Genomic DNA, 24,470 nt, shown 5'->3' with positions numbered 1-24,470 from the left:
CATGTAACCTTCTAAGAACAATGGTTGCGAAGGGACCTGGTGCTGGCGTAGCTCAGTGGGTTGGAGCGTGGCCAGGAACAGGGATCCTGCTGTGCCTCGTGAGACAGAGGCAAACCGAGATCATCTGCAGCTGATGGTGCAACCCAAAACATCTAGCATGCAAATAGTTTGCCGATGCAAGTCACCTCTTGATGAGAGGGGAATATTCACATGCAAATACATCTACAGGCTCAGAGGTAGCCCCGTGCTTACCACAGCATCAACGTCGGCTCTATGTTCCAGCAAAGTGAGAACGACCTCACGGTTACAGGTTCCAACAGCCACATGGAGCGGAGTGAAGCCTGGCCGGAAAGAGAAAGAATTGGGATATTTATAGGATGGAAACATTCCAGAGAGTTTCCAAGACTCCTAGGGACCTGGGCCATGGAAGAATAAGCAAACATGAAATTCGCACGAGTGCTACTTTTCTACTTGCGGGGAGTTTAAGATTTTGATGCTTTTCCCCCCAGCTGCAAGGCAAAGTGGCAGAGCCTATTGGGCTACATCTGGACTTCACGGTTACTCATCCTCACCATATGTTTGTCCCCTTCCCTCCGTTCTGTTCCCATCAATGCTAGCCATTGACCATACTGGCTGGGAATCATGGGAGTTGTAGTCCAACGATACCTGGAGAGCTACAGATTCACACTTGTGATTTAGATTATACGGCACAAGGGAAAGGTCAAACACTTAACTGCCATGTTCAAGCAAACAGAAATGCATCATGTACGTTATGTTAAGGGTATCAGGTTAAATAGTAAAGAGAAAATTCTCTTGGAGAGAAACAAAAAGCTCTCTTTTTAAAAAAGACCATGCATTTGTTTGCCAGCATTTTCTTCTTGGATCCATCAACTACGTCAAGTTTTAAAGACATAAAAATTCCAGCAGTAATATTAGGAGAAAACAAAAGCAAACAAGAAGAGCAATTCCACAGGGAGCTGGAAATTGTGATAATACAACTGTGTATAAATTTTACTACTAGGGTAAAACATACAACACCAAAGCGATACATTTAAAACAAGTTGCCTTATGGGAAATAAATTTGATTGCCAGGACACAACCAGGAAGGAAGAGAAATTATAATTCCAGGAATACACTGCACCCCGTCCAGATTAGGTCTGGTATGATTCAAGGTGTCTGAGAACCACTCTTGCAAATAAAAAAAATGCTCCCTGCTTTACTAAAAGCATCCGTATCATATCTCTTGGGTCTCATTTTCCTGCAACAAAGATGGGCAAAATGAGCCACTGCAGATGCTGCTGGCAACATCTGGATAGCTACAGTTTGACCCCTCCCTACAGCCTCTCCCTTCTTACTCATTCATGCTCACCCTCAAAATTCCGGGCTTCCAGATCCAACAGGCTGGGTCTTCCGTCGAGTAACTCTTGCAGGCAACGGAGGCTGCCGTGTTCACAGGCAAGATGCAGGGCCGTCTGCCCGTTCCGGTCCAAGACCATCGGCGATGCACCATGAGACAGGAGCAACTTCACCAGGGCCGGCTGGTCTGTGATGACTGCCAAGTGTAAAGGAGTCTGGAGTGTCAGAAAGAAAACACACAGGCTCTTGGGTGAAGAGCAAAGCAGGCTGGAGTGTGTCTCTTGTAGAGTCAAGAGACACACTCTTTTTATGCTATTTAAAAGCATAAAATAACAAAACTTGCATCATGAGGACAAGACGTGCTCGGAAAAAAACAATAATGCTCTCAAAACCAGGAGGAAGAGAAGACCCCAGGTCTGATGGACGGCAAGGAAGTCACAAACTTGAGTTTGAAGACCTGTTGAGAATAATACCTTCTGAAGGTCATTAACGCATAGCATCCTTGTTTTTGTTGTTGTTTAGTTGTTAAGTCGTGTCCGACTCTTCGTGACCCCATGGACCAGAGCACGCCAGGCCTTCCTGTCTTCCACTGCCTCCCGGAGTTGGGTCAAATTCATGTTGGTCGCTTCGATGACCCTGTCCAACCATCTCATCCTCTGTCGTCCTCTTCTCCTCCTGCCTTCACACTTTCCTAACATCAGGGTCTTTTCCATAGCGTCCTAGATGTCATTAACTCATAGGTTCACCATAATTTGGATGCCATTTGATGGCAAGTAGTCACATTGACAATACTAATTATTACTAATTTGCTTTCTTTTAATAGGTACCACTTCTGAAGGTTTTAAAGGGGTGGTTGGATGACCCTCTGTCCCAGAAACTTCTGCGATGGGTTTCCTGCCTCAGCAGGGGTGAGTCTAGATGACCATCAGGAACCCTTCCGCTTCTACAGTTCTCTGAGTCTATCAAATAGGACATGCATCGTTACTTTATTGCTGGCAGACGGAGGAAGAGGGAGGAAGGAGTTACAATATATGTTGTTCCAGTTCACACAGGACTATATTCACAAGTCATTTCTGAGCAACTGCGAGCCAGCGGCTTTAAAGAAAGTTAAACACAAACACAGACACACAGACCCAGGTGCGGTGACTTCTCCAGTAAAGGACCAACTGCAGAAACAGAAACCCGGGACTTCAACCGAACGTTGCTTACGCACCCAGTGAACCAGAGGAAACCCAGACGGTTCCCACAGAACAAACCACAGCCCCTGGCACCTGCTGGCGCTGACGCACTTAGACGCTTCTCAGAAAGGGACGGACGGGCCCAGGAGGAGGTTTTATGAGAAACAGATAAGGAAACAGCAGTGTGTCAGTGACAGGCTACGATCGAGAAGAAGAGATCTACCAAGGGTACGGCCAGATTTTCAGCTCTTAAGACTCGCACAACGTGCACATGTGGGTGCATGCAGAAAATGCCAAATCAGAGTTCAGAAACTATTATTTCTTTGTACAGCAACTTCCATCATACCTCCTGGTCTGACTTCAACTCCCAGAAGGACTGCGGGCCTGGAAGGGGGAACCTAGAGATCACCTAGTTCAGCCTCAGTCAAGGAGACTCAGTGGGGAATCGAACTCCCAACCGCTGGTTCCGCAGCCGGAGACCTCAGCCACTCAGCTGTCTGGAGACTACAATGCTCCTAATCCTCCAGCCAACATGGCTCCGGGGATGGGTGAATTTGTAGTCCAATAAGCCAACATTTGGACTTAAGGGTTCCCCCCCCCCATGACTCTGATTTGACTTGCGGCTTGGAGCCCACCCTCCACCTTCTCTATTTTTCTGGGGGGAAAAGGCTTGGTTTTAATAGGGACTTGGGCACGGGACTTGGGACTTGGTATCAAGGAGACTCAAACTTGGGACTTGAACACAAAGATTTGCCAATACCCCTGACGTCTTCTGCATCTCTCCCCTAAAGAGGCTCTTGTATCTCTCAGCCCATCCTCTCCTGGTCTCTCTGCCACTCCCCTACAGGTGTTCCTTGCCGACTGTTGTTTCATTGGTTCAACCATTTTGCTTCTACCTGTTTTTTCCAAAAAAAAACCCCTGCAAGCTGCCCATCCAGAGGCCAGCTGGGGTCCCTCTCCCCAAATAAACGAATCAAGCCTGGACGAGGCAACCCTACGCAGCCACAACTTCCCCTCCACCACCACCCCACACTCTTCCTCCTGTCTCACCAGCTGCTGCTGCTGCTGCTGCAGTGACTCAAGCCCTGTCGACTGACCACGGGGAGCTGTTTGCTCTTGAGTAACATATTTGAGGAAGTTGCCGAAGGGCTGGGTGCCAGCTGGGACAAGGGGAAGTCCCTTACGGTGCACCCAAGTGGCTGCCGGGAATTCAGATCGGTCTCTTTGCTCTCTGCTCACGCCTGCTGAGGTTGAACGGGTCTCCAGACCTTCATCTCTGGGCTTGGTGGCTTTCACTGCTCGGAGCTCAAATGCCCCTTTCCCACCTAGATGAGCTCCGATTTCTGGCAAATCCACTTTTCAACTTTGAGGCCATTTTCTTCTTTCTTTAGAGTCTCTCCCCACCCCACCCACAACAGCAGGAACTTTTAAAAAAATGCATGCCAAGTATACTGACTCTTGTAAAATACTGTGCAATGTGAATAGCCACAGGTTATTTCTGGGGATGTTCATGACTTTGTGTACCTTGGCTCAACGATCTCTGACACTCTCTCCCTAGATGTCGAGCTGGATAAACGCATTGGCCAAGCAGCTACCACGTTCTCTAGACTCAGAAAGAGAGTCTGGCTCAATAAGAAGCTGACGGCATACACCAAGATCCAGGTCTATAGAGCCTGTGTCCTGAGCACACTCCTGTACTGCAGTGAGTCCTGGACCCTTTGTGCAGGAGAGGAAGCTGAATAACTTCCACATGTGTTGTCTCCGATGCATTTTTGGTATCACCTGGCAGGACAAAGTTCCAAATAGAGTAGTCCTAGAACGAGCTGGAATTTTTAGCATGCATACATTACTGAAACAGCGACGTCTACATTGGCTTGGGCTGGTTTCGGGACAGCCTGGGCCTGCTGGACAAGGGTCTCTTCAAATTGGGAGAGGCCACGATATAACGCCTGCCTCCAGGCTGAACACTCAGAGGTCCAGGTTTCCCATCTGCTGAGGTCCATTCCTAAGGCCTTCAGATCCCACCTGCAGATCTCCTTGTATCGCAGCTGTGGTCTCCCTCTGGGGCGATTTCCCTGCACTAATTCTCCATACAGGAGATCTTTTAGAATCCAACCATCAGCCATTCTCACGACATGCCCGAGCTAACGTAGACGTTGCTGTTTCAGTAACGTATACATGCTAAAATTTCCAGCTCGTTCTAGGACTAGAAAATCCATTCAGTGATAGTGCAGGAGTCAAGAACCTTAAACTTAGTTACAGATTCCCCCTAGAGTCACCTTCCCTTCAATCAGGCATTCTGATAGCCTTTGTGAAGAAAATCTCTTGTAACAAAGGCAAGCAACCACTACACCTACTCCAAGAAAAAACAAATTAAAGCAACTTACATATTACTAAATCGTGACCGAGGAAAGAAAGGAGTGGAGAAGACATTGAAGTCCACCTGACAATCCTCACTGGTTACGGGCTAATTTTTAGATACACTGATGCTTTTTTTTTTGGCAACACTTACCTGCCGCAGGTTGTTGAAAGTGTCCAGGTCCCGATTTCCTTGATGAAAGAGAACAACCAAACGCTGGACTACCGGCAAATTCCCCTGAACCACAGCGATGTGGAGGGGTCTGGAACAGAACAGAGAAGCGAGCTATAGCAGTCTGAACACCAAATATCATGCTTTTTAATCCACTTTTGCAGGAACATGAGCTAGTCTTCAGCTAGTCCAGAGGTAACCCTGTGAATAAATCTTCTCATGCTGATTCCTTCATACCCTTGGCCCACACTTCCTCCCACCTCTTAATACCCAAGCATTATGTTTCCAGTTCCCCGTTCCATCATCCTGCCATTTCTCCTCACTTTCCTTGCATCTTGTGGCACCGATCAAGAGAGAAAGAAAAGCTTGTCTTCTCTTTCTGCCTTTCAGCTGCGCCCTTCTCACCTTCTGGAATTTCTCCCTGAAATTCACACCGTTCTTCAAAAGAAGGAAACGAGGAGAAAGTGGAGATTTTTGTAATAGGTACAGGTGGTTGGGCAAAACTGAGGTGGCCTAATGCTAGCAGTGCTGGAGCCGGTTCATGCTGTTAGACAGCATCAAGAATCTTGCCCTCAAGCCTTGCACACGGGGGACGGGGCATGAAAAAGTGTATTTGTTATCTCATTTGTTATCTCTGTTTTCTGCTGGCAGCAGGAAAAGAGGAAGGGCAAATATGAGATGGATTAACTCATTACAAGAAGCCATGACCTTGAATTTTGCAAGGGCTGAAAGGAGCTGTTAATGACAGGACATTTTGGAAGCCTCTGGTTCATAGGGTCACCAGAAGCCCTAGGCGAGTTTGACAGCACGAAACAGCCACGGTTGTGGCTTAAAGGATTGTATTTGGGGGAACAGAGCTGCAATACGGATTACCAAAGACAAGTCATTATTTTTTAAAGTAGCACAAGTTCCTAAAATTGCAAAAAATGGTCTTCTAAGCCTTCGTAACGGCCTCCCGTATTTCACGATGAGGTGCAGGCTGGGCTCAAAAGTCCCCCTCTGCAACCCTTTTCTCTCTCTCTCTGCACACGCCTTGCCACCTCTAACTCCCTGCAACCTCCCCCCCCACAAACTGCCGTTACCCCAAGAAGCTCCACATGACTTTGCAGAAACGTCTGGTTTACAATAAAACGAAACCTGAGCTATTGTCTCGGGGCCAAACCCAGAGCGCAGGGAAGGGCTTCGGTGCCGCAGCCCTTCCAGTAAAGGTACCGTGACCTTCGCTTCCTGTCTCACCACATGAGAAGGAGCAGCTTGTAGCAGTTTAACTTCCTTATCAGAGCAGCAGCATGACAGCGCTAAGATCCTAAAAGAGAAAATGGGCTCGGAGACCTATTGCTCCCTCCCTCCCTCTCTCTCTCTCTCTTTCTTCCCCCTTCGTGGAGATTCCCTGTGCCGGTGACAGCCACCTCTCTCTCCCTCTCTCTCTGGAGAGAAGCTGGGGACCTCCCTCTGAGCTGCAAGGCACAACGGTCCCCATTGGGAGGACTCTCTTGTTTGCAAGAGAGGCGATGGAAGGATCAGGGCAGGAAAGGAGATTCTGGTCCTACCACCTGCCTCTCATCCCGTCAGGCTACGGGCTCGCCTCTTTCCTTTGTCCCTTTCCAGTAAAAGAGGAAGAACTTCTGCTAGTTACGTCAAACCCTGACAGGGAGGAGCCGGTGCGTACGAGATGCTCAGTTGCCCGTGTGGAAGGGGATTCCCCTTTCCGCTTTGGGTGGATGCCGACGAAAGAGCAGCAGGAACGGCTTTCTGGGTGACAGCCGGAGCCGAGGTGCCTTCTGCTCCACCTCCCTCCCCTCCTCCCTCAAGTACATGCAGAAGAGTGGGTTTGTGGAACGTCACAAGCTTCCCATGTTCTGGCATCTTAAGGATTCGCCGGCTTTTATTCTCATGTGTTCTAGCCCATGTCTGCCGATGTAACATCTGTTTTGCAGCTGGAATCCATAAAGGCGGATGCTCACCAGTCTTTAAAGTGACACAGAACTCTTTGGTGTACTGCGTGCAAGAGCAAAACATGGCTACAATCCCGTGGAATGAATCTCCCACCAACACGCCCAGCAAAAATCAGTTAAATGTCCAGGAAGACAGCACACCGGGATGGGAAATGCGCTCAGCTACAGAAGGGACCAACTTGTCATCTTAAACCTGTTGCTGGACTACAGTTCCCGCCTGCCTTGGGCAGCCTGGGCTACGGGGATGATGGGAGTTGCAGTCAAATCACATCAGTAAAAATTACTGGTTGACCTTCAGTCACTTAATCCCTCAGAGTGAGCTATCTCACAGAGTTGTTTTGAAGGCAGCTATATAACACCATCATGAATGCACTGGAAGAAAGGTGGTTTATAATAATTACACAATTTCAGAAGACTGTGAGAGGCCTAACCTTGCCTTAATATCTGGTAGGCTACTCTCGAACATGCAGGTTCTATTTAGCTATTACATCCAACCCCCATTGATGGAGACATTTCGGAGAACTGGTCTAACCCTCTTATAAAGCATTCTAATGTAGGAGCCATTCAAGAAACACTAAGGGAATAAACCTCATACATTAATTGGACGTCTTTTCCAAAGCAATATTCCTTTTCATTCATCCAAAACCTGCTGATGATGGCCTTCGTTAACGCGACTGCTCTCCTCCACCCCCATACTTCTGTTTTTCATGGGATAAGCAGTGAAAAAGGCCCACGCAGGAGAAATAAATGCTTAGAAATGTTTTTTTGGACTGTATTTTCCAGAATCCTCATCGCTCCTATAGCTGGAGGATTCTGGGAGTTATAATCCCAAAGCACCCAATCTCTTATCTAGATGGGGGCAACCAAGCAGCCCTCCAGCACCTGAACTCTTTAGATTTAAGTTAGATTTAAGAAACAAGAAAACATGATGGAATGTAGGCATCATCCTACCCCATGAAAAGAAAGCAACTTCATAATAAACGGAATGGGATTTCATTAGTGTGCAATTTAGGATTCAACCCAATCTTATTTTAAAAACCTTGGCTGACATTCTCCCCCCTCTCTCTTTTTTTTAAGGAGTGCTACTGTCAAGAGAGAATAACAAGAGTTACTTTTAAATTCATCAGACAAGAAGGGGTGATGTGGACATTTTCAGCTAGCGCACGGGCCAATTTCCTTGACTACAGCATGGCTCATCCGGAGGCTGGAACTCTACGTGATCTCAGGGCTGCAACAGGAAGATTTCGCGACCTTCCAAGGAAGAAATGACAGGCAGGAAGTACTCAATTGTTCCTGCTCAAACCTTCCCCATCAGCTTACTTCTCCAACCAGTTTGGTGACCAAACGGAAGCATCGCGGAGGGACGGAGCGAGGCATGGCACTAGCTAAGCAACGCCATCCACCCTTCCCAGGCCCTTAAAGGCACTTCCTGTGCCAGGCTTGTGCTTAAGAACCCACGCTGTGCAACACAGAACACCATTTAGGATAAGGAATCATAATTTAAGAACTGCAGAGCTAGAAGGGACCCCTTAAGATCATCCAGTCCAGCCCTTATCAACGAGGCACTCTGGGAGAACCAAACTCCCAACTTCTGGCTCTGCCGCCAGAGACCTAAACCACCGAGCTATCTAGCAGTTCATGCATATCACTGGGGAAATAATTAATGATACATGAGACTACCGTATTTTTCTATGTATAAGACGCCCCTATGTATACGACGCTGCCACTTTTCTAACCCAAAATTAAGAAATCTAAGTGGGGTTTAGCAAATGTAGGGGGAAAGGGATCAAAGCACTGCAGGATCGCTTTGATCCCTGCTTCACTTGTTTCTTCTCTCCTCAGCTTACTTCCGTGTATAAGACGACCCTCAATTTTAAGTCTAAAGATGTTAGACAAAAGTATAGTCTTATACATGGAAAAATACGGTAATTCTGGTAGAGCCTATGTAATTGCCCAAGCTATGTGGGGAGAAACGGAACACTGTTGGTGCCTCTCCCTGCCCAAATGGTGCCCAGCAAGAATACCCCGTATCCTGCACCATCAGGGTGCAGCCATATAGTCAGAGAAGCCCATGAAGTTTGATTCAGTTGCTATTCAGGTTTCAGCCCCAGAATTTATTTTCAAAGACACTTGCCTTTGGGATAAAAAAAAAATAAGCATGCTTCTGAGCATGTATGGTGTGCTTTCCCATGACTTCTATTCAAGAGTCATTTAAACTCACACAGACCACCCTCGGCTCGAAAATGCCTCTCTAAAGCAAAGATTTTCCTTACAGCCTGCTAGCACCTCTTTTTCTCCCAGGGTTTTAGATCAGAAACAAGGATCTTATCCCCTGCGATATGCCTCCCTCCCTCCCTGGATAAGCCAACTCAAAGGAGAAGGCTCCTTTCTCTTACGTGTCTCCATCTTCGTCCTGCTTGGTTGCCGCGGCGATGTCCCAGGCCAGCTGGGCCTCTACTGGATAAAGCAAGGAATATCGTGCTGGGATGCCCAGTACGGGGTGCGGGGTCACTGGGTGTAATAGTGGAGGAAGCTCGGAGCTCAGGAAGGGACTGGGCAGACCTAGGCGAGCAGAGGAGAGAGAGAAAACACAAGCCAAATGAACCGTCAGAGTCAAAAGACACAGGCATCCGAGAACTCCCCTCTTTATCAATTTCCAGGTCTGGGGCAGCTTGAGAGAAATACCGTATTTTTCCATGTATAAGACTATACTTTTGTCTAAAATCTTTAGACTAAAAATTGAGGGTCGTCTTATACACGGAAGTAAGCTGAGGAGAGAACAAAAACAAGTGGAAGGGAAAGCAGGGATCAAAGCGATCCTGCAATGCTTTGATCCCTTTCCCCCTGCACTTGCTAAGCCCCACTTAGATTTCTTAATTTTGGATTAGAAAAGCAGAGGGCGTCTTATACATGGGGGTGTCTTATACACAGAAAAATACGGTATGTTGAAAAGCAATATCCTTAAATTAGAGCTGAGACTTTGGCAAGTTTCAGCTGCCTCCTAAAAACGGAGGGGAGCTATTTTCAGGCAAGCCGTCCCCAACTTCACAAAGACAAAGGGTGGTTCACAGCCTTGATTAGGCCACAAAAATCTCACAAAGGAAGGCTTGCCCTTGACTCCTCAGGGAGCCTTCTTTGGATCCACACTCAAGGAAGCCAGAGTTATTGCTGCTTGCAAAGAAAAACTGCTCCTTTGAATGCGGGAAGGAGGCTGAGCTTGGTTGGGAAAGTTCATTTTTGAGACTACAGTTCCCAAATTCTGGAATTCTGAGCACTTGGCACCCCCGGTATCCTCCCTTCTACACGCGGCTGATAAAAATAACCAGATTGGTTGGTGTGTTATCACTGCCAAAGTGAAAAATTTCTAGATAACACTCATACTAAGAAACTCAATATATTCACACTCATTAAGGCAAGTGCTTTCGGGGTAATCAGACCTTGTTTTCAGAAGCACTTCTCGAGGTGTGCCAATCTGTATTCTGCCTGGGGAGAAATTCTGAGAGCCATCATTTAATAAACCGCAGGCTAATTAATTCATTTCAGAAGGGATGCCTCCGGCTTTCTTCCAAGGCTCACCTTTGCCTAGACTGAAGAAGGAGCCAGCTTGTCACTCTGGCAGGGCTGGCCGGTGACATGATGAGAGCTGAGCACCATGACGTCAGCGCTGGACGTTACCTGCCTAACATCATTTACTCCTTTGCAAGTGCTCCTCCTGACAACGGATGGAAAATTTGCAAGCGATGGCTGGCATCATTTAAAGACCAAAAAAATCCAGAACCTGGTTCGTCAATACAGCTCGTCAATTGCACTACAAATTCTGGACTTTAGTCCACCCTCCTTTGGGTCACTGGGCTGGCTTAAAGCCAGACCTGGAGATCTGGGTGATGAGAAGCTGGTGTTATTTCTGAACTGCTGGCCTTTACAGTGAGCTGGCTGGAAAGCTCAGTGGGTTAGGTATCTTGACAAGAATCCAAAGACGGAGAGTTCAGTTCCCCAGTGTGCAATCCCAGAAGAGTCAGCCTGGGTGGCCTTGTGCAAACTGCACAGTTCCGGGATGACCCCAGAAGAAAGGAATGGAAAATTGCTTCTGAGTATCTTCTACCTAGAAAACCCTGAAAAGGGTCTCCATAACTCAGGACTGACTTCATTAGCCAGTCCAATAAAAATCCATAGAATACAGTGGTGCCTTGCTAGACGATGATAATCCGTTCCACTGAAATCGCTGTTTAGCGAAATCATTGTCTAGCGAAAAGCATTTCCCCACTGGAATGCATTGAAACCTGTTTAATGCGTTCCAGTGGGGAAGAATCGTCGTTGTCTAGCGAAGATCGGCCATTGGAAAGCCGCTTTGCGAACCGCCGATCAGCTGTTTAAATCACTGTCTTGCGAAGCTTAGGTCCCAAAAACACCCGTTTTGTGAGCGCGGAGGGAGCTGTCAAAATCGTCATCTAGCAAAAATCGGTTTGCGAAGCAGGGAACAAACATTGTCCAGCGAAATTCCCCCATAGGAATCACTGTTTTGCGAATCACTATAGCGATTGCAAAAAGTCAATGTCTAGCGAAAAAAACTGTCATGCAGGGTAATTGTCTAGCGAGGCACCACTGTACAAAGTTTTTCCTGATATTCAACCAAACTCTGGCTTCCTGTCACTTGAGCTCATTATTACATGTCGGGTACTCTGGGGCGATCAAGAACAGTTCCTGCCCCTCCTCTGGATTCATACCTTTGGGTATGACTACATAATATAAATAATAATCATTGACATTTACACAGCACGCGGTGTTAAGTCTGTAGGCATTACTTCCGCCATAGCTATATCACGGACAGGGAATGGTGGCATTTCAGAGGTTAAGGCCTACAAATTCTACCATCCCCAAAGGGACATGGGAGTTGTTGTCCAAAACAGATGGAGGCCAACGGGTTTTCAACCCTTGATCTATAACTCTTAGATAAGGTCGTCTGATAAGGGTTTTGGGGTTGAGGAAAGAGTCTCTGTGTTGCAGGCATTCACCTTTCCAGCCTGGTTCCAGGATTGCCAGACCCTAGGAAGTAATTTTTTTTGATCCTGCTGGCTGGGAGGTTTCTCAGCGTTGTAGTAACTTTCTCAATCTTGTGGGATCCGGAACCAGCGCCACTTTCTCACTGGGGCTCTCCCCTTCCCTGACCCTTAAAGGTGGATCAGTGTTCATGTTTTCCTTTCGACCTTCAGGGACCTAAACGTTGCACTCCTAACCCAAAAGGAAGTAGGGCCCAAGGCTGGCTGGGGATGATGGACGTTGTAGGATTAAACCTCTGTGAGAAGACACAGGCCAGAAGGGGAAGAAATGATCTCTAAAAGAGAGGGAAGAGCCTAGTGGTTGCTGAGGAAGGTGGGGTCACTCATGGGGTTTAGGTCTCTAGGTGGGGAGTTCGATTCCCCACTGAGCCTCCTTGACACGGGCGGGACGTGATGATCCAGAGGGTCCCTTCCAGCTCTGCAGCTGTAAGATGATAATGATAATGATAATAATGATTATGATTATGATTATGATGATTATGAAGATGATGATGGTGGTGGTGATCATCATCATCATCATCATCATCATCATCATCATCATCATCATCATCATCATCATCATCATCATCATTATTATTATTATTATTATTATTATTATTATTATTATTATTATTATTATTATTATTATTATTATTATTATTATTATTATAGCCCTCATCATCCCATTCATTCTTTCCAACAGGGCAAAGGGGATATGAGGAAGGGGGAAAGAGGCATCAGGAATGGGGTGGGGAGGAAGAAAGCCTTTTCCGTGGGTGGTTGGGGGGTCCCCCTGCGCTGCTGGATCCCTTACCTGGATAATACACGGAGGGCAGCCGGGAGTATCCCACGGGGCTGTAAGGCGGGCAGTAGCCATTGGCGTGCGATCCGCAGGCGCCGCTCTCGCCCTGGCGGCCCTCCCGCTTGGGGGCCTTGCCAGCCAGCGGGCCCGGCGCCTCCTCGACGCGGTGGGGCCGCTTCCTGAGGGGCAGGCGCATCTCGGCTTTCTTCTCGCCCTCCGACCCAGCGGGCTGGCCAGCTGTGCTGCTGCGCAGGGCCGGCAGGATCGCCCCGGCGGCGGGCAGCTGCGAACCCGACTCTTCGGGGGCTCCCTCGGGCTGCCTGGAAGTCTGGCGCTGCCCAAGGGCAGGGGGGCACCCGGAGCCCCCCGGAGGCGTCCTTGCCTCGGGCGATCGCCTCCCTAACGCGGTAGCCGAGGCCTCGCCCTCCGGGGGGACCCATCTGTCCTGGCCGTCGGCTTTCCGCTGGGTTCGCAGGTCCACGGGCAGTTCTCCGGCCATATTCCTGGATCCTCGCCCAGAAGAGAAAGACCGAGGTTGATGGAGGAGGAGGAGGCTGGGCCACCAGGTGGAAGTTCTCCAGGTGAGGAAGAGGTCACCCTTTCCTCGGTGCTGTCTGAGCCAGGGCCAGTCACCCCCGAGTCCTCATTTTGGCAGCCTCCAAGTCACCTTCTCCTCCTCTTCCTTCGGCAGAGGGCAGGATCGCCACCCCAAAATTCCCGAGCTTCTGAGAATGGCGCAAGGCAGGTAGCCCAGTGGAGGGGATTCGAACCCTTGCCACCCCCACGAGGAGCTAGCCCGCTTCCCACCACGTGATCACACCTGCCTTCTTGCCTCACAGGGCGTGGAGAGAGGGTGGGGTGTCATCCTTTTCTGGGGAACCCGTCAAAACCCCGTCCTTTCCAAGAGCATCAGCAGGAAGTGAAGGAGGAGGAGGGTGCAGGGGAAATTGCACCAAGCACCCCTCGGCTGGCTGGCTGCCCCCCCCCACTCCCCACCCCCCACCCGCTTCCCCCCCGGCTCCTTCTTTGCTGGGCTCAGATTCTTAAGAAAGGAGTCACCGCCGGCCGCGCTCCGCCCGATCTCCCGGCGTCTTCCTTTGCCAAATCATCTTCTAGCTTCCTCGCCTTCTCTTTCGGTCGAAGGAGAAGCTCTTTGCAGACAATCGGGAAAGGAAAAAACAACAACCACAAAAAACTCCCCTCCCCCCCAAAAAACGCAAAAAAAACCCGAAACAAACAAGAGCAAAAAAAGCCGAAATAATCAAAATCAAAACAACAACAACAAAAAGCCCACGAGGGGAAAAAAAAAGCGAAGCACAAGCCTAGGGAAAAAACAAACAAAAACAAAACTCACCTCCCCCAAACTTAAATCAATATAAAACCCACGCAGATCTGGGGGGGGGGGTCAGCAGCGACCTCAGTGCCCCGCGAGCGCCCGCGAGTGAATCCTGGGTAGCGGCGGTGACACCCCGCTTCGCCCACCCTTCGCGGTGGAGGAAGGAAGTCGGGACTTCCCCGTCTGCTCAGCTGAATGGTAGGGACTTTCACAGAAGGCTCTTACCGGCCTCCCCTCCCCGGGGGAGTTCCGCCTCCAAGCCCGCCTCCTCCTGGCAGCCTGCCCCTGATGCGCCTCCCTGCCCCGCCGCCAAAAGGGGAGTCCCGCGCCGTGCGCCCAGGGCGCATCGCCAACGGTGCCAGGTGCGCCCAGGGCGCGTCGCCAGCTCCCGGGTCAGGCTGGCGAGGGAGACGCTTTGGGCTTGGACTCTGTGCGTGTGTGTGTGTGTGTGTGTGTGTGTGTGTTGCGTATAAGGGGGGGAAAGGGGGAGCGGGCGGGATCGCCGCCGAATTAACCGTGCGGATCCTCAGCCTGCAACCGCTGAGATACCCCTTTCTCCCTCTTTGCCTCTCCTTGGCATATAAGCTCCTCTCCTATGAAGCTGCAGGGTGGTGAGGGGGGGAAAGCCGCACCTGTTGAAATTCTGCCTGTTAAAAGCCTCCAGGTCCAAAGCGATTCGTTTCCCTCTATTATTCGGCCTCCTACGGCAGCTTGAAACCGCCGACGTGTCAAGCTGCGAGTCTTGACACGGGTTGAGAGGAAGGCGCCAATGTTTATTTTTTTAAAGTTTGATTGTAGTTCTTGTTTTTAAGCGCGAGCTTGGCGTTCAGAAATCTAACAGGTGAAGCATCGTCGGCTTCGTCCCACCGAGAGGCGCTCCACCCGTTGGATTTCTGCAGATTGGCGCCGGAGGCACAGGAGCAGCAGGATCCAGGACAGAGGGATAACGTTGGCAACCTCCTCCGCCTGCCTGATCCCCCGAAGGCAAAAGAAGCGAACCATCAAGTTGCGTGGGATGACGGAAAGAAGAGGGGGAGAGGAGGGGAGAAACTGGATGCAGGAGGACCGTCCGGTTTCCCTCCCCCCTCGGAGGCTGCAGGGCAGGGCCGGAGAGTGACGCGGTGTTGGCGGCTGGGGCGGGCTGGGGGGACGGGCCACTGGACCAAAGGGCAGGCGAGGTCGCCCGGAGCGGTTTGGGATGGCGCCCCCTGCTGGCCGAGGAAGGAGAGGCCACAGCTGTCATGCACAAGGGGTTCACTGTGTCCATGTACTGTATATTCATGTATCTATATAATGTGTGTGTGTGTGTGTTTATCTCTACATACCTATCCACCCATATCATTATTTGTTTATTGCATAAAAAGTTATGTTAGTCACTCTTAAGAGTTTTTATACATGTATGTACAATATATGTACAGTATCTACTGTATTTTTATAAGGCTATACTTTTGTCTAAAATCTTTAGGCTGAAAATTGAGGGTCGTCTTATACACAGAAATAAACTGAGGAGAGAACAAAAGCAAGTGGAGTGGAAAGCAGGGATCAAAGCGATCCTGCAGCGCTTTGATCCCTTTCCCCTTACACTTGCTAAGCCCTGCTTAGATTTCTTAATTTAAGATTAGAAAAGTGGGGGGTGTCTTATACATGAGTGTGTCTTATGCACGGAAAAATACAGTACCTGCATGTATGGGTGTATGCATATATATAAAACACTGGAGGCGTTCAAGAGAAATTTAGGCAACCACCTGGCAGATATGTGTTGATTTGTATCCCTGCCTTGAGCAGGGGGTTGGTCTCGATGGCTTTATAGGCCCCTTCCAACTTCATGATTCTGGGATTTTATGAGAAAAGTCAGCCTGTGTAGCCCTGGGCAAAAAGCACCGTCCCGGGACACCCCTAGAATAAGGGACGAGTAAACCATTTCTGAGTGCTATATATCGAGAAAGTTCTGGGAACCGGCTGAAGGCACAATCCAGTTGGACTCGTAATTATGATCACATATGTCTATATGGGCAGCATTTCAACAGGTGCAGCCTCTCCCCTCAGTACATTCCAAGCAGGTAGGGGAAGAAGCTGCATTTCAACAGGTGCAGCTTCCCCAAGCAGGTAGGGGAAGAGCTATTTTTCGAGGGACAGGTTAAAAAGCAGGATGGTAATCCAGGGGCTGCTGCATCTGATGCACACTGATTGAGGGTCATCAACCTTTTCCCCCAGTAAAAAGCTACCAGTGAATAGAGAACTCCTCCGTGTGAAACTATGAACCTTCGGGTTGTAAAATTGTCTCTCTGTGCTCTTGCAGCCCTGGAAATCCTGGTTTGTGTGCATGTGTGTGAAGTCAAAGGTCACTCACTCACCCTCAGTGACGACAGAGTAGTCTATTGACAACCTGAGAGCCCTTCATTTTTCAGTCCTTAATTGATTGATTATTTATTTATATAAAAAATTTTTACCCCGCCTTTCTCCCTAAAAGGACCCAAGGCGGCCCACGACATTTAAAAGACAATCGTTAAGAGCTCAAAAGAGTGAGTTAATGCCACTATTAAAAATGAAATAAAGAAGGGTATTTAAAATGCTCAATACTAAAAACCCATTGAAAAACAAGAGAGCACAATTCATTAAAAAAAACAAAACCCTCCTCAGGCAGGCCATCCCTGAGGGAGGGCTCAGCCGAAGAGACAGGTCTTGGCCTGCTTCCGGAAGGACAGGAAAAAATGGGGCCAGGCTTGCCTCCAGTGGGAAGGAGTTCCAAAGTCTGGGAGCCACCACTGAGAAGGCCCCTCTCCTGGGTCCCCTGTCAGACGTACCTGTGAGACTGAGAGAAAGACCTCCAGTTATGAACTCCATGCCTGGGCAGGCCTCACAGAGGGACATGCACTCCATTTCCTTAAATACAGAATACAGTCATGCCCTGCTTGACGATTACCCCGTTTAACGACGAATCCGCTTAATGTTGAAGTTTTTGCAATCGCAAAATGATGTTTAGATTGGGTTTTTTTGCTTCATGTTGATTGGTTCCCTGTTTCGGGAACTGATTTTTCGCTTTACTGGCCACCGGCTGAAGAAAATAGCCCCCCGTTGTTTTCTAGGACGGATTCCTTGCTATACGGGCACTGAAAATGGCTGCCGTATGGCGGATCTTCACTGGACAAGCAGGTATTCAGCCCATTGGAACGCACTGAACGGTTTTCAATGCATTTCAATGAGTTTTTAAATTTCGCTTGACGACGTTTTCGCTCTGCAGCGATTTTGCTGGAATGAATTAACGTCGTCAAACGAGGCACCACTGTACATTGACAACTGTGGAAGCTCAGGCTGGTTTGTGTGGAGAATTAGATTTATTTTTTCCCCTCTAGCAATGGAGAAGGTATCTTATCTAAAACTGCTTTTTCCCCTCCATCCGTCCACCCCCGCACGCTTGAACGTCTAGTCTGTTCGATTTCAGGCCCGTGGTAGCCGCTGAGGCATTCTGGTTTGAATTTTGACATCTTGGAAGTGTGATGAGTCAAGGGCGAAGATCTCTCTCCCACCGCTGGAGAGAACTGAGCCCTGTACAGCTTACTCAGACCCAGCCTTTCAAGGGAACCAGGAACTGAATGCAGAAGTCACTCACCATGGCTGGGATGTCCCTCGGGGTGAACTTTTTCCTGTTCTCTCCTCCCAGGTCTTTCACTGCAGCTGGATCATGTGCAGATAACACGGTGTCTGGGAGACAGGCCGCGTGAGAATGGAAGGGGTGCAAGCTTAGTTTCTTTGTGTCAGGCTGCCCTTAAAGACAGAGGAGCATGGACTCCCCTAACAGTTGGCAACCTTCGTACAAATATATGGATATCGGTCTGGTAAGCTCCTGGGTCTCCCAGTTGTCCTCTAAATGGGGCATGGCTTGCTTAAAGACAGATGTTTTCCGTACCACCATCTTAATCTGCCTCTCCCTATTCCTTTTCAATCTGCTCTCCATATCTTCCCGTATCTATATCAGAGCATTGCACAATTCAAAATTATGAATGTATAGGAAATTGTAGGCAACATTCAAAACAAATTTAAATGTTCAGATAATTAGACTATTTTTGACCAGCAGCGGACTACTTCAATAGGATTGTCGTAGTCATTTGCTAGATCTTCTTTTATACACGTGGTGGGGCATGAATGGCATGCACAAAAGTGCTGCGTGGATAGAATTTCTCCACAGTCACAGGAAATTTGTCCTGTATCCAAGTAGCACTTGATTATTCTTTGACTTCCCCCTATTTTGCTTCAAAGTCTATCCAATGACTTCCAGATGGCCCAGCCAGATTCTTGCCCTCTTTGCATTAAAGCTAGCGGAGTTTCGTGCACGTGGTTCGTGTTAACTGGGGCCTTCGGACATCCAGGTTGAAATTCCCCCTGAGTTGTGAAACTCTCTGGGTCAGTGATCGCCTTTGCCACTGGCCGGCTTCACAAGGTCATTGTGAAGACGAAGGGCAGTCGAGGGCAGTCGTGTACCTTGCTCTTTGGTGGAAAGGTGGCATAGACGTGAACCTGACCAGTCTGAAAAAGTGGGATTTGAACCCAGGTTTCCGATTCAGGCACATGGTGGCGCTGCTGGCTAAACCGCAGAAGCCTGTGCTGCAGGGTCAGCAGACCAGCAGTCGTAAGTTCGAATCCATGCGACGGAGTGAGCGCCCGTTGCTTGTCCCAGCTCCCGCCAACCTAGCGGTTCGAAAGCATGCAAATGCGAGTAGATCAATAGGGACCACCTCGGTGGGAAGGTAACAGCGTTCCGTGTCTAAGTCGCACTGGCCATGTGACCACGGAAGATTGTCTTCGGACAAAACGCTGGCTCTACGGCTTGGAAACGGGGATGAGCACCGCGCCCTAAAGTCGAACACGACTGGACAAAAATTGTCAAGGGGAACCTTTACCTTTACTTCCGAGATCCCAAGTTAAAAGCCATGCCTGTCCTGCTACATTTTAGGTAGAGCCTGATGTGCAGGAGCAGTTGAGCTGAAATTCCTTGTAGCAGGTAAAAGAAAGTCACTTTTGCCTTTGCGTATAACCCTCAACAGTGTGGGGGCTGTGCTTTTGCAGTGAAGCTCCAAAGCAGGATTTGATTTCATCCGTCAGTAAAATGTCCTGGGTTGATTCTTCCCTATCATGGATGAAGTGGCTCATCATAGGGTGTGGGGGCATGGGGCAAGGAGCATGGCGGAGGTGCCGTTCGTTTGCATCCACCCAAAGCTGGCATGGCAAGGCCTCTTCCCTCCTCCGAGGAGCCTGAAAGCAGGAGGGCAAGAAGGGAACGAAGGGAGGGGGGCATTTCCTGCAATTGTTCCCACCCCTAAACGCAAAGTACAGGCTTCCCAGAAGTCAAGAGGGCTGGAAAGTCCCGTTCCACAATATCACACGCTCCCTGCCAGGAAGGGATTGGTGATGGGGGAAGAGCCTGCCCAACGATCTTTAAAGAAAAGAAAAGAAAAATTTAAAAAGGGTTAATAAGGGCAGGCTCTGGAAACTAGATGGCAAGATCGGGTTGCCAACTGATCAGGGTACAAGCTGCTCCTCTTCATTTAAGATCAATCCCCCCCTCTTTTAAAAGTTTTTATTTTTTATTACATGAACGGAATAATAAAAGAAAAAGAAGACAGAACAAACAAAAATGACAAATGAAAACCAGTTTAACACCAGAAATCAGCCTGTGTAGTAAGGGTGTGTGTTTGTGTGTATGGAATCTTTAAAACATTTAAAAGACAGTATTTACTTTTGTAACAATGAGTATACTGTACTACAAGGATGAATACAATACCCTCCCCCCCCAAAAAAAAAGCCATAAGCAACACAAAAACATACTCAAAGCAAGAAGATACAACAGTCCCTCTTAAAAACACCTCTTGGCAGCCATTCACTCAGGGACAGCTTCCCTGAAGAGAAAGGTCTTTGCCTGCTTGTGGGAGGGCAGCAAAGATGGGGCCTCCAGTGGCAGGGAGTTCCAGAGTCTGGGAGCAGCAACACGGATGTGTTTTTCTTAACTGCTCTTACACAGTACCTTTACCATCAGGCTGGCATGTGGAAGCTGGGTTTTCTGCACTGCTTTAGCCACACGCTTCATGTGCTAAATTTCTGTGAGCCGGGCTGTTGTTAAAAGCACAACAGCCAGAGTTAATAGAGAAACATGGCAAGCTCACAAAAAACGATGGGGTGGCGCTAGAGCTTGGAAAAGGCCTGGCGATGGTGACACCTAGTGGCCAACGTGAACAACGGCGATGGAACCATAAGGAAACCAGCAGGAAGCTTTCCTCCAAACGGGCTATTTCCAGATGTGATGCACTACATTCCCCATCATCCCCTAGCCAGGTGGAAAGAGCGGTCTTATGGCAGGGAGAACACTGTGTGGCTACAGCCATTTTTTGCTTGCCGTTTTCTTCAAAGAAATCCCATTTCCAGGACCAGAGCGTGAACGTAAGCCCAGCGGCATTCAGGGGATCTGTAAGATTGCAGTCAATAAAACAGTAGCTTTCCATAGCTCTGTATTCGGTGATCTTTACAGCTTTTTCTGTTGAGTTCAAAAATACCCACCCCACAGCATAATGGTGTAGTGATCAGAATATTCAGCAAAGACTAGAGAAGTCTAGGTATCCCTTGCCGGTATCACAGCATCCAAGCGCGCACAGCCTCTGCCCCTAGGAGCTTACAGTTTATAATGTCTTCATGTCTGAATAGTCCAGCCACCTTGTTCCAGAAGGGCATCTGAAAACCATGGGTAAGAGTGAACACTATATATATAGTTAAAAGCACAACAGCCAGAGTTAATAAAGAAGCATGCATAGTCAGAACTGTCCACTAGGGGGCAAGAGACCATATCATGCATTCTTTACTAACACCTGCGTCCCCCCAGGGTTGGGAACCATTGGGTTAAATAGAGGAAGGCTAAGTGAGAGTAGGGCTGGCCAGTAGGCAATCCAGGAGTTCAGAAGAGTGCCTGCATCAATCATCAGCTTGTGTCTTGCATTGAGGGTGGAGAAAACACCAAAGAAAACCAGCCAGTGTCTTAGAACAGGTGAATCAGGTGCCCCGGCCTGTCTCTGGAAGGGGACTATCTCAACACACCTCTTCCTTTTCCTTCCTGCTGTTGAGAAATCATGTCCTTCCTCAGAACGGGCTGCTCTCCCTCCCTCTCTTTCTTGCCCCACGCTGTGCTCCCCTGTCCTTCATCCCCCCCCCCCCTTAACGGTCAGATCTTGTAATATCCCCCTTGTTTGGGTGAAGTTCCTCTTTTGGGCGCATTGATAAGACCTGGTGGGGAGGGTAGAGCACATAGCCCTGAAGCTGGCAGCCGGGCAGCAGACATGCTGTCCAAGAGAAGGAGCCTCTTGGCAGGTAACATGGAAGGGAGCCGGGGAGGAGCATCTCCGTGTGCGGGAGCCATTGGGGCTCCGTCAGGGCCAGCTCTCCAGTTAGGCAGAATGGGGCAAGTTCTGGGGTTGGGGCGGCAGTGAGGAGCGACGAGGTCCTGGCAGGACCGAGCTGTGCATGCCACGAGGACAGCTCTCTTAGTCCCTCAGCTAAGAGTCTCCCCTCGTTGCCATTGGGGCAGTGGTTATACTGCAGTCCTGCAGTCAAGACTCTGCTCATCACAGCCTGAGTTCGATCCTATGCATGCACTACACGGTGGGTGCAGAAGCTAGGAAAGTTACCCCTTTGGAAGAAATTTTCTAGCATCCCCCAGCAAGCTGGCTGTTGGAGTTTGGGCGCTGTAGTTCAAATAGATAGATAGATAGATAGATAGATAGATAGATAGATAGATAGATAGATAGATAGATAGATAGATAGATAGATAGATAGATAGATAGATAGATAGATAGATAGATAGACAGACAGACAGACAGACAGACAGACAGACAGACAGACAGACAGACAGACAGATATAGATAGATAGATAGATAGATAGATAGATAGATAGATAGATAGATAGATAGATAGATAGATAGACAGACAGACAGACAGACAGACAGACAGACAGACAGATATAGATAGATAGATAGATAGATAGATAGATAGATAGATAGATAGATAGATAGATAGATAGATAGATAGATAGATAGATAGATAGATAGATAGAGATAGAGATAGAGATAGAGATAGAGATAGAGACAGACAGACAGACAGACAGACAGACAGACAGACAGACAGACAGACAGATAGATAGATAGATAGATAGATAGATAGATAGATAGATAGATAGATAGATAGATAGATAGATAGATAGATAGATAGATAGATAGATAGATAGATAGATAGATAAAGAAAAACAATTCTAAAAATTACTTTCTCAAACTTGGAGGGAGAGTAAGGAGGGAGCAGGGTTGCCAATATTTCGGCAGCCTCTGGTTTTGCAGAAGCCAGCTCGGGTGAAAGTAAGTGAGACCGTTGGCATCGTCAGAGGCGCTAGGGAGGAAGTTGGGTGTGGCAACCCTCGGAAGAGAAAGCCACTTGCTAGGGCTAGCGACCCCCTCACCTGGTCCTTCTTCTCTTGTAGCCTTGGTCTTGGCCACCAGCTTGCTATCGGCCGAAGCCCTCCGCGTCGTGGCCACCCCCCCAAACCCTCGTCTCGGCCAGTCGGTCACTCTGTCCTTGCAGGATGTTGATTACCCCTACATCTGCTTTTGGAGCAGAGGCAACAAGTTTGACAAGGGGAGGATGATCTTTCAAGCAGTAAGTGGCCAAGTGACCGGCCGGGGCGGGGGCTTCACCGGCCGTGAACACCTGGGAAGGAACTGCGCCCTCACCATCAACAACTTGCAGGCCTCGGATTCCGGGGACTACAGCCTGGTCATACTGGATGGGCGCCCGGGCCGGACACAGCGCTGGACGGATGACGTGATACGGCTGCACGTGGCCTGTGAGTACCCACGGATGCCAGCAGCCACGGGATGCTGAAAGAGAAGGCAAAAGGGTCACTGGTTTACCTAAACGTAGAGTGCAATATAACAAATGTTGGTTAGCATTTAGGTAGAGTTCAAAGGCCTCTCCTCGGAGTGGGGAAGGCTCTGCCAGGTGAGCGGTGGGGATGCTGCCGAGGTGGACAGGCAGCATCTCCGTGTCAGGTCTCCTTCTGTGGAGTTCTTTCTCCTTAAATCAGACCCACCATGGAGAGAGACAACCCAAAACTTTGGCTCTTTCATCACAGTTTGCACAAGGGAGATTACAGCAAAAGATTCAAAACAGGGTGGTTAGCTGCTGTTGAATTTCTCGACGTTGTCAGCCTGCGGTATCAGACTTTGTAAGAGAGGCGACACAGTGCCACAGTTACAGGGCAACACTCCCAGGAGGCCTGTAATCCAATCCATACTCAGCCCTGGCCTGATCCTGGCCACTGAGTCACTTTCATCCTGGCCTGCCTTCTAGGGTTGTGGTGTGGACGTGTCGGATTTCATAATATAAAGCAGCATGAGCTTCTTAGAGGAGGTGGAGAGTACAGAATTGAGATCCGCCGTTGGCTTTTACAATACCGTATTTTTCTGTGTATAAGACACCCCCATGTATAAGACGCCCTCAGGCTTTTCTAACCCAAAATTAAGAAATCTAAGTGGGGCTTAGCAAGTGCAGGGGGGAAAGGATCAAAGCGCTGCAGGATCGCTTTGATCCCTGCTTTCCCCTCCACTTGGTTTTGTTCTCTCCTCAGCTTACTTCTGTGTATAAGACGACTCTCAATTTTTAGTCTAAAGATTTTAGACAAAAGCGTAGTCGTATGCATGGAAAAATATGGCACTCAGTGCATTGCATCTTAGCTAACCCTTTGAACCATTGTTCAGTCAACATTGCTCCAGTGCTGGCAATAAAATTAAGATGATAAAAAAAAATACAGCACGGGAAGGCCGAGCTCCTGTTGTGTGTCATTGAGCTGCTGCTTGAAAGCACAGATGCTGTGTCCTAGAACTGAGAGCAACAACAGAAACAAATGGGAACTAGAAGTCATGGCTGTTTAAGGCACAGTGACAGGGGCCCATAAGGTAGTTGGCAACCCATAGAGAGTCATTGCTTGAAGAGTTCTAAGAAGCCGTTTTCTACCATACCCATCAACTGTCTTTGTCCGTCTGTTTACAGAGTGAAAAAGGCTATCTGGAGATTACATTTCTGGATCTCCTTGCATGGTGTCACCTGTGGAAAGAGAGGCCACCGACTGATGACCAGCCATGAATCCCAAGGATGAATCAGCCACCCCGTTTCCCCCCTTGCTTCATTCTAACACCTCCTCCCCATAAAATCCCCAAACTCCAATTAAAATGCGCATGGCCAGTTCAAAA

General features: G+C 48.7%; 2 protein-coding genes across 4 annotated transcripts in view; one reads left to right on the top strand and one right to left on the bottom strand.

The window, feature by feature from the left end:
* The window catches only part of BCL3 (BCL3 transcription coactivator), a 17,938-nt gene extending 4,582 nt beyond the window's left edge, over positions 1-13,356 (bottom strand). For both annotated transcript variants that reach the window (XM_072980274.2, XM_078380079.1), the window contains exons 1-5: positions 12,870-13,356; positions 9,416-9,581; positions 5,047-5,155; positions 1,370-1,571; positions 253-341 (exon numbers count right to left, since the gene is read on the bottom strand). In XM_072980274.2, the coding sequence (XP_072836375.2) occupies positions 253-341; positions 1,370-1,571; positions 5,047-5,155; positions 9,416-9,581; positions 12,870-13,356 (1,053 nt within the window). The remainder of the gene's footprint in view (positions 1-252; positions 342-1,369; positions 1,572-5,046; positions 5,156-9,415; positions 9,582-12,869) is intronic.
* On the top strand, positions 13,308-24,470 carry LOC140702100 (cell adhesion molecule CEACAM16). Of its 2 annotated transcripts, none has more exons than XM_072980278.2 (3): positions 13,308-13,438; positions 22,703-23,065; positions 24,271-24,470. In XM_072980278.2, coding segments are annotated over exons 1-3 (408 nt in total). In that variant the 5' UTR covers positions 13,308-13,395; the 3' UTR covers positions 24,273-24,470. The 2 variants fall into 2 exon arrangements, with proteins under 2 accessions (XP_072836379.2, XP_078236206.1); XM_078380080.1 differs by lacking the exon at positions 13,308-13,438 and adding an exon at positions 21,408-21,543.

The sequence above is a fragment of the Pogona vitticeps genome, chromosome 9, assembly GCF_051106095.1.
Source record: "Pogona vitticeps strain Pit_001003342236 chromosome 9, PviZW2.1, whole genome shotgun sequence".
NCBI classification, from domain to species: Eukaryota; Metazoa; Chordata; class Lepidosauria; order Squamata; family Agamidae; genus Pogona; species Pogona vitticeps.
Note: the sequence above shows the minus strand (reverse complement) of the source record. Positions and strands in the feature narration are given on the sequence as shown.

Coding starts and splice junctions, on each gene's coding strand:
- LOC140702100 (XM_072980278.2), top strand. CDS start 13,396: ATGGAGGAGGAGGAGGCTGGGCCACCAGGTGGAAGTTCTCCAG. Junction 13,439..22,702: donor ACCAGGTGGAAGTTCTCCAG/GTGAGGAAGAGG, acceptor CTTCTCTTGTAG/CCTTGGTCTTGGCCACCAGC.